Below are 10,238 nucleotides of genomic sequence, written 5' to 3'. Positions count from 1 at the left end.
AAAATCAACTTTGGTCAGGAAAATCAAGTTTGTTTCTCACAACAGAGTTCACTGAAATCATGGTCTCTGCAGGGAGGATGCTGGTGGACAGACAGGAGGGGTGGGAGGCAGAGGGAGGGAGCTCATTCTGAACCCCACAGCCAGCCCTGGCCTTGCTGAACTCGGCTCCAAAGTCACCATTGTTGGCATTTGTGTCCTCATGTCACCTTTTCCTCGGGTGCACTGCTGGTGTCTTTTTCCCTGAGGGGGTGAATATTTTTCCTCTTCCATCCTTAACAAGCAACTCAATGTACAGAAAGAAAGGTGAATAAAGTTGAACTCAAATGCCAAACAGGAAAGCTTTGCGTTTTTTAAAACTGTTTGGTTTATGTAAGATCTTATTGGAAACTGGCACAAACAAGTACCTATCTGCTCTGCGATACCAGAGCAGATGTGGCAGAGTGGAAAAGCCTCTTCCCTGCCAAAGTATTTGCTGGAGATTTGATAACAAGGTGCCATTGTACAACAGTGGGTAAAGGTCCAGAGTAGAAAGAAAGAGAAGAGGCCTCCAGGCAGTTCAGGGCTCTGCCTTTGTGGGCTGCAGCTCTTCCACCAAACCTACTGCCTGCAGACAGCAGGTAGAGCTGGTCAGATTCAGTGGGAAGGCAGCAGTCAGCTCTCCCGTGCTGTTTTTCTTCTCTGCAAACAGTGACAGACTGTCTTGTCCCTTCATTTCTGTTAGAGGGCTGAAGGCTCCGAGGTTTTCTCTGCACTGCTGGGGAAAACATTAAATTCAGCACTCCAAATGCACATTTATAATCTGAGCCAAGATGTGAAACTTGAGTACAAGACAAGAACTTCAAATTTTAATAATGCTATTGACAAGCTTTCAATATTTCCTGTGAATTTCATTCATCCCTGTCATATTTCCCACAAAATACTAATCCTGTGTGTTCAACAAATATTAATGCTGAATGTTTTGTAAACATAGTTGATTTGGAATGGTGGCTATTGAATAAAATTTCAAATTGCATCATTTCACTATAAATCCTAAACACATAAAGCTGTGCCCCACCCTCAAAAGTGATGCTCTTACTTGTTTTGGTTCTGAAATGAGAAGCAGCTGTTTTTCTGTAGCTAAGGGAGGATGGGAAAGCCTGGGCTGCATTCTCATGTTCTCAAAACTCACCTGCTGCTTTTTATCCCCTACCAAAGAAAACTCACCAAAAATTATTCAGACACAGAAAACACATCAAGGCAATAACTACATCTTTACCCTGACATGGAAACAAGTCTCCCACAGCCCCCCCTAAACAGTTTTCAAATTCAAAATACAGTTTCAGTTAAAATCAATCCCTAATTGCATGAAGGATGTATCTGAAGTCGCACTATCTTAAAAAGCAAATGAACTTAAATGGCAATTTATCTTGATAGCCTTTACTAAGCTGATATGAGCAGACAGGTTTGATCAAATAAAAAAAATGCTTTAACCATGCCAATGGCATCTCAAATCCTTTCTCCAGCCCAAGTTGCTATCAATGGTTATTTCACATAGAAGTTTAAAGGGATACTGGCACCTTGAAGTTCACTTAAGCTGCCCATATGCTTTTATTCTGCAATGCTTTACACATGCCTCCCCAGTGGTGGCCATGGGCTGTGGGTACTTTCATTTATCACAGCCAGCCTGAAACCCAGTGCCTGAGTCAGCACAGCCAGGAGCTGCTCTCCTCATCTCCCCTCTCCCCTCCTGCCACCCTTTTCCAACAGAGTTGCTTTTAGCTCATTTATCTGCCTATTGGGGTGATATGTAATCAGAGCAGCAGTCCTGATGGGAAATACAAAGTGATTCTTTAGAGGGGTTGGCTTTGAAAGCTGCTCTGGGCGCCGATCAAGCGAGTGTTATAGCTGCCCCTTTCATTTGCTTTGCCTTCTGCTCTGAGCCTGTCAGCACCACACAGACTGGAAGAGCCTCTGGGATGTTCACAGGCCCATTGTGCTCTAGTGAAATCTGCTAGTATTTGTGTCAGTACAGGACAGCCATTTGATGTCTGTAAGGACACAGACTGACTCCTCCACCCCAGCCTACAGGGACTCTGGTCTGGTGTTTCTATAGCACCACAGAGATCAAAAGTCTCCATCCACAGACTGTGAAAAGGTGGCACCTTAGCTATAGTCAGAATCTGCTCTCAAACTAAGTAATGAATGCTTCCACTCATGTATCTGTAATGTCAGCACTGCCCAAAGACTGGAAAAAAAAAAAAAAAAAAAAAATCACTTATTCATTAGGAAAAGTAGAGCCAGACTCTTAAGTCCTAATTAATGACACCTATATAGTAACACTGAAATTGGGTTTAACCCAGGTCTGCACTCCCCAAAGGACTTCAACTGCTGAGATCAGAGAGATGGCCCTTGGAACCACCAAGACAAGGGAAAAAGTCCTGTCACATATCTTCCCACAAAATTATTGTTAGTTATATTTAGTTTTCCACATCTGCTTGTATGTCCTCCTAAGGAATCTGATCCTGTTATTAATCTTCTTCCTTTACAATAAAGAGAACAAACATAGTTTATTCCTGAGTTTGGATTCTGAAAATACTTTTTCCCACAGAAAAGAGGCCAAGTAACAGAGTAACATGGAGATCCCCTAACATGGAGACAGATGAAATGCTGCAGAATTCATCTGCACACAAAAACCAGCTGGTGGAAGTGCAAATACAAACCAGAAAGAGAGAGGAATGAAAGCAGCCAGTGGAATACCTACAGCAGAGCAGGCAACTGGAAACAGACCCCAGCACTAAAGCCCTTCTGCTTTGCTGACTGAAACGAGCCCATCACCATCTGCTCCACATCAGGGCAGGATTAACTGGGTCAGTCCAGCAGATGCCAGCATCAGTGTCTTCCAAGGTACACCATTTTTTGGTTAGTTTCAGAAATAAGTTTGCTTTTAAAAGAAAAAAGACCCAACCTTCATTCTGGGTAAGAGGGTAGAAACTGATAGCAGGAGGTAAAGAGCCATGGAGAGGTAACAGATGCCTCACACTCATCAGGCTGCACTGAAAGTTGAATTATTTGGGTTCTGTGTTACCAACAGCACAAACTGAGGTAACTGCAAACCAGGAACAGCACACTCATTCTCTGTAGGAACAGTCATTCTTGAAAACACAACTATGAAAGGCAAGAAGATGTCCAAGTTGTGACTAAGATTTGACTTTGGGGTGCTTATTCCAGCTTTTCATACTTGGTATAAAAATTAGTCAGGAGAAAGACCCTGTAGGCCAAAAACCCATGCATAATTCCTAAATGATTCAACTGCTAAAAGCAATTGCCTGCCAAATAGGATCCCCAAATTTGCTGTGATTTGTACAAGGCATTAATTCAGGGTTGGTATTTATAAAAGCCATAAACGAGACTTCTTCATTCACCTCCAAAGGAGTGGAATCCTAGGAATAAGCACTCCAGTCCAAGACAGTTACCAGCTCTTGTGACAGCCAGCTAGCACTGTGCATGACATAAAACAAAAACTACAGCTTCCTTTAACGGCTTAATTTAAACTGAAGCACTTAACAATGCCATATGTCAGTGAAATACTGATTCACAATTCTTTCAGTACAAAGACTTTTTTCCATCAGTTTCTCACAGTTACTTCTCTCATAAGACAGAATTAAAACAAGTGACTTCACATTACAGAGCTCGTCACTCAGAGACAAGGATCTGTTTATGCTTACACTGCTCATTAAAAGAATGTTTTTACAACATAAAATGACATTGAAGATTGTCAGACAAGCTACTCTGAGGGGTTGGGGGATGATTCTTTACATGCAATTCAATCCTGGAAGTTTGGAACAGTTTTTATTTTAGTGATTAAAATTTTACTAGTGTGCCTGCATGCACCCACATACCTCAGTACCATAAACAGCAGGCAAACACAGAAGCAGCAGCACTGGATAATCTGGTAGGATTAAGAGCAAAAAATGCAAAGTGAAATTTACCTTTCTGCTGCCAGTACTGGCATTTGCCTGTGTTGTTTTTCAGAATTCAAGTGACAAACCTGTTTATAAACACCCCTGCAAACCCCAGTGGGGTTACATCGTGAGGAACCACTTCTGTGCTTTTGACCATGTGCTGAGAACTAGAACTACCAGGATGCAAGAGCAACCACAGACAAGCAACATACACAGCACATTCAGCAAGGATATTGCAGACAGGTTGCCCAGGTTAGCAGCTCTGGCACTGAATGGAAATGCACTTTGCTCAGAAATAACACAGAAGCACAACATATACTCTTTATTTAAAAAAAGATAACTAAAAAAAGCAGAAAATCTTGAGCAGATTGTAGGTAGAAATGTCTTTTGTAAACAATTCTCTGAAGTACATATGCTTGCAGGAGCCCAGGTCAATCCTTTCTCACAAGGTTTTTTTTTTTTTTTTTACAAGATTTAAATCACAATAGTCAGTTCTGCCTCATGAATTGAGCTTCTCTGAAGCCCAAGTTGACAGCATGTGACATAAGCTTAGTATTGTCTCATTTATTACAATAACTTATTTTCAGAAATTATTACCCTGGAGTCTGTTTAATCCCCAGCATTACAAATCTGAGTATCTCCACAAACTGAGGAAAATTAAGAATGGGGAAAAAGGTGTAAGATAAAAATAACCTGAAATATGAACTCGTAAAAATGGTAAGTTATGGGGGCAAAAAATAGCAGATACACAAGAAAGCAAGGTGCCTTTTTTTCTTTTCCCAAATTTATCTTTCCACAGAGAATGGCAGTTTAGTCCTCCCTAAGGAAAGCTCCATGGAAAAAGGAGATAAATAAAACTCACAGGAACTCAATTCCCACTTCAGCCTACCTCCTTCGATATACACATTCTTCTTTACATTTATTTATGCCTATTGCCCTCAGTCATCCATTCTCTGAAATGCATTTCCATCAAGCTTCTGTCTCTCCAGTCACCAACATTTACAGTGGGGATGATTTTCCGTGGCTTCAACCACTGAACAAAACGCTTCATCTCCAGGTAACTGCTGTGCTCACTGTAAGGAATCCCTGAAATAAAAACAAATCACAGCCATCTGTCAGTCTACTTAGCTTCTTCCAAGCCTTCCAGCTAAGAAATACTTCAAAGGTTTTTTAAATTTCTATTTGGGATCTGAAGTTTATAGCTAAGGTAAAACACCTCCCCCACCAATTTTTCTTCTAGGAAAATTACCTTGCATTAAGTGGCCAAGTCATCAGTGCAAACTAAGCAACATCAGTGACCTCGTTAAAGGAATGTTAAGGGATTTAGCTCCACCCATCAATAGGAAGACCCAGTCTCTCAGAAACATGTAAGACATGGAATGAAATATTGGCTCTCGAATTGAACTGCCACCAGCATCAGTAAGGCCAAGACTCCATCCCTGAAGTCTCTACCTGTATCTGATTAAAGCCTTTATTTGCATGAGGAGGACAAGTGCAAAATGTATGTAAAAATCTGCATTTATGGTGTTCTCGATTACTCATTTCACAGATCTCTCCTGGAGAGATCTGTTCAGTTTTTCAATGAGTTACCAGAAAAAGCAGCAGTGTCAAAAATCAGTAAGTTTCCAGAATAAAAATAGGAAATGCATCCACACAAAGCTAAATACACTGAACCTTTACCACTCATACCATATATAGTGATCTTTCCTCTTGTCTGAGGCTTGATATCCTCCAGAGAAAGGCATGAATCAGAGTAGGTCCACCCCGTAGGTTTGAAAGCCAGAACTTGATCAAAATCCTCAGAAAACTTATTCAAGTGATCTTGCAAGCCCTGTGGGAAAAAAAAAAAGCATATACTTAATCCCATTAAATACCAATTAGACTAAAGGTTGTCCATTTCAGGATGAAGAGGCTTCATACTACATTTTATTTTCATGTGCTGACATTTTTTAAGTATTATCTACCTTGAAATTATTAATGATAAATATTGACATTTGCAAAACAACTTGTCCCTTAGGATCTCAATTCCTTCATTTGAATTAAGCATATATGAACAGCTATGCATTAGAGATTAGAATACATAAGGAATAATCACACCTTCTTATAAATCTTGCTCCACAAATCACTCATTTCCTCCCCTAAACTGAAGGTCAACAGCTGAGTGGAGATAGAAGACAGTGAAAGCCAGCTTCAGTACAAAATCATCTGGTTAATTTGCAGTGCCAGAGATTCTGACACCTGCTTATGCCCAGAAGCAAGCAGAGTTAGTTAAACTACCCCCAAAAAAATTACAGCAAGCCAGTGCATAAGTTGAGTATTGCTCTGAGCACTAAACTATGTTTTACCACCTCTCCAAGACAGGAAGAAAACCACCTCTCATCTCTTCACTCTACAAAGAAAATTACCTTGAAAAATTTTCCAAGTATAAGGAATGTGCAATCCTATTCCTGGATAAAGTGAAATCCATATTGCTTCAAGTTAAAAACAGAAAATCTATTTCATGTGTCCCATATAAAATCTTAAAGGCACATTCCTAATTTGAAAGCCCTACAAGGTGACAGAACTCAAAATCATAAACTTTTTAATAGCAGGAGAGAGAGGAATACAAAATAAAGACTGATTAAAAAGGGAGGGCAGAGTGGAATAGATGGGCTGTAATAGAATATTAACCAACCTCACAGACACTTGTAAACTATAAAACAGGGCAGCAAAAAGCTGTCTGTGAAGCTGTGACATTTAACAACACCTTCAGCATGATGTCCAGTAGTCAAACACAGAATCCATCAAATCAGGTACATAAAAGAATGACAAAAATCCTACCACAGCACACATTTCATTCAGCAACAGGAATTATGGCTCACTGCTGTGACTCTGAATACACTGTGAATGTTCAGTCATCACTTGATTCAAGCTATAACTGTAGCAGTCTAATTCTCCTTCACACTTTGTTTTGGGAAGATTAACATATCATAAGGTAATTATTCACATATTTGCTCTCCCTGCTCTAATACAATCTAAATATAAGACTTCAAATGCAGTGATTATTATATTAACCAATGCTAATCTGCTTTTGAATTTTGATATAAATCAAGTGTGCAATATTCACATTAAGAATGCAATTTCAATCCTCTAAAAAAATTTGTGCATTTCAATCACAAGCACTTCTGAAAGTCTCACCTCAATGTGAGTACAAGACCTTGCTGAGTTAAACAACATGAAAGAGATTCATAGACCCACAGTGCCCAGTTCCCTGGAAATTTTCCACTGCACAGTCAAGGAGCAAAAGCCTCAATTTCTGAGTTACAAAAAATTGTTTGTTGCAAAAGAATCAGGCATGCATTTTGGAAAAGATGGCCTCTTTCCCCAAAATAAATTACTAGTGTTTACTCAAAACAAGCCCATTTTAAATGCACATTCCAATTTCTTTGTTTATTGCTTTAGCCAACACCGTTCTAAACCTGCATCCTTTTAAAATGGAAAATATATTTCACTGCTACACCAACCTCCTTCAATCACCATGACAGCCTGTTATTCAGAGTGTCACTAAAGTCAGCAATGTACACAAACAGATTCCATAAGGTAGGAAAAGATTCAAACATGATTAAATATTTAATTTACCACCAGACCTAACACCACTTAAACTCATCTGGCTTTTTCAAGAGCAGCCATTTGTCAGTATCTACAGCAATCCCTGTATTTTACTGGGGTAAAACCAAATACTGCAGTGAAGCACCACATCTCTGATTTTTTTTTAAAATATTTTCTTAACATATGTCAAATCGAAAAGTAAGATAAATAATCATATGAATTCATCTTTAAAAAGCGTTTAATGTTCTCCACATTTTACTGACAATACATTCCACCCAGGCACTCCTCTAGCTGCTGGCCTCATTGGAAGCTTGGCAGCTTGGGAATGTCCCCAGCATGCCCAGCTTACATGGACACAGCATTACTGATGATGGCATGAGACCACACTCAACAAGGTGACACCTGAGGTCACACCTGAGGTCACAGCCCCAGAACAGAGGGCCCTGCTGTCAGATCAGGACTCTCATCCACTAAATCACTGTTCCTTTCATCTTTTCTGGCCCTTTTCAGGGTTCAGGCATGGCTTTTATCACACTGTAGATTTGTCTAGAACTTCCTGATCTCAAGCTAAGACCCTGCATGACACAACTGCCTCTCTCTGGGAATTGAAGCTGTCTTTGAGGGTACAATCACACCCTGAAAGTCCAGTTATGTTAATATCCATGAATGCTGGGACAAGTGACTTAGCAACCCAGAAATCCGCAGAAGAAACTAAAATAAATTACTATTTAAGACAGCACAACACGTTTAAAATCCATGCACATTTCCATTATTCATCTTCTGCTCCTCTGTGGAAACATCATGGAACAAAGTTAAAGAATTAAGATACTAAGTTTCATCTCCCGAAGTTCCATCCAAACCATATAGCCTTTTTTATTCCTTTTTAGGTCAACTCTGACCTTGACTAGTCCTGCAGCTAAATACCATCTTGCTCTGAAGGATTTGCTTGAGATGGCACAGCAGGCCTAAAGCAAAACAAGAAAATTAATCCAAGTCTGTAAGGCATAAACAACCACTGTTTTTCTTCCAGGTTACCTTTAATCGAGAGCCTGCTGCTTTACCTTACTGTCCTTCAGTATTTTGCAGTCTATTTAGTACAGCCTAGGAATTAGTCACCTTTCCTAACTAATAAATTCTCAGAAAAGATGCTCAACAACAAAAACTCTGCATCTCAAATCTCAACAAATGTGAATTTGAATCAGATTAAATATTGTTTTAAATAATGTGCATTTAAAATCAAATTAGAGTAAATAACATTTTAAGATTAATTGGTTTATGTGGTTTTGCTACAAATATTAGAGAAGATTGAGTTTGGAAAAACTAAAGCATGTGTATATATGAGGTGTCCCACTGTTCACACAATGTATGTATTGGTTTATGTGCAAGCTTCCACTGATTTTCAAGTAACCTTATCTCCAGTGTAAATCATCTGCACAGAGAGGGAATATTCTTTTAGAAGATTAAAATATGGCTATAAATACATTGGAAATCAGACACTTGACTGGTAGTTAGTCATGTTCACAGGCTGCTTCAAAACAGAGGCTCACAGGCAAAAAGTCCTTTTAGTCTTCCTGCACTGGACCAGGTAAAAGTCAGGCTGGAAACAGGGACTCCATGTCCCAACATATTAATTGCTAATAGGACAGATCAGGCAGTCATTACAGAAATCTACTTCAAAAAGGCCTGCAAAGAGCAGTTCTTTGAACAAGCCTCACCTTATCTTGTACAAGGCACCACATCATGTTTGGAGAAGTTATTAATGTTTAATTGCATTTCATTTTCAATGTATTGCTACATGTCAAAGCTCCACTAAATAAATATGATCCGACAAGAGGTTAAAAAGCACCAAATACAGCACTGGTGGGGAGGAGCCGGGAGAACTTTAGTAGCAGGGTAATCAACAGAGTCCATTTTCTAACTTACCTTAAAATTAATTTGCATCATGGGAAGAACATGAAGCAAAGTACCCTTCCAGTCCACACTGATGAGGGAATTAACAGCTGCTGACTCCAAGCACTGCAGTGTTTTGTACTTGTCACGGGACATACTTGCTTTTGAGCCCAGAACTTCAGCAATTGCTTCAGGATTCATTAGGAAGAAATCAGATAAAGAAAATTGTAAGAGGAGTTCTTTTTTTTTTGGCTTGTTTTAGAGCTAGTCCAGATTAATGTACTAGAAAATTTTTACTATTAGAAAAAAAAAAACCAAAAAAACAAAGCATATTCAACAGGATATAGTGTTCCATACTCTAAAATCAAGAGGTGAAACCTGAAATGGCCTTCAAAAACCTCTGTCCCCTACATTTTAGCAGTAGAATTTTGTATGACAAATAGGAAGAGAAGGAAGAGTACCTTGATAAGTTCTAAGTCACATTTCTTTGGTAAAATGTTACTGAGGTTAACTGGTATTTATGCCAAAGATGCCAGAAATGTGCAGTTTTTGGAGGATGTTACAAACAGCCACTGTTAAAGACAGACTAAATTTCAGTGAGAGTAAATCCTGTACTGATGACCTTAAATATACACAAAAGCACAAATGGTTCACAGCTGCCTGAAGTATACATTTGGGCAATCATGTTGGTTCCTGGTGCTGTAACTGAGTGAAGCATAGCACACAAGATCTTCATTTAGTCAGAAGAGATATATAATATAAATCTGTAAGGAAAATCTCAAAATAGAAGTGTAAGAATAACATCCCTTTGCTGCTTCT

The 10,238-nt window shown here is 39.2% G+C and overlaps 1 protein-coding gene across 5 annotated transcripts in view; it reads right to left on the bottom strand.

Annotated features, from left to right (window-relative positions):
- Positions 1-10,238, bottom strand: part of DCLRE1A (DNA cross-link repair 1A) — a 32,496-nt gene that overhangs the window by 12,264 nt on the left and 9,994 nt on the right. For 2 of the 5 annotated variants that reach the window (XR_014853155.1, XM_085064818.1), the window contains exons 7-9: positions 9,453-9,607; positions 5,631-5,772; positions 4,831-5,027 (exon numbers count right to left, since the gene is read on the bottom strand). Coding sequence is in view for 4 of the 5 variants with exons in the window: in XM_085064818.1 (XP_084920944.1) it covers positions 4,861-5,027; positions 5,631-5,772; positions 9,453-9,607 (464 nt within the window). In the remaining variant the exon portion in view is untranslated. Of the gene's footprint in view, positions 1-3; positions 752-4,237; positions 5,028-5,630; positions 5,773-9,452; positions 9,608-10,238 lie in introns of those variants that run through there. The other 3 variants (XM_085064817.1, XM_085064820.1, XM_085064819.1) reach the window with 2 other exon arrangements.

Source organism: Lichenostomus cassidix, chromosome 6 (genome assembly GCF_008360975.1).
Source record: "Lichenostomus cassidix isolate B80296 chromosome 6, HeHo_3.0, whole genome shotgun sequence".
Taxonomy (NCBI): domain Eukaryota; kingdom Metazoa; phylum Chordata; class Aves; order Passeriformes; family Meliphagidae; genus Lichenostomus; species Lichenostomus cassidix.
Note: the sequence above shows the minus strand (reverse complement) of the source record. Positions and strands in the feature narration are given on the sequence as shown.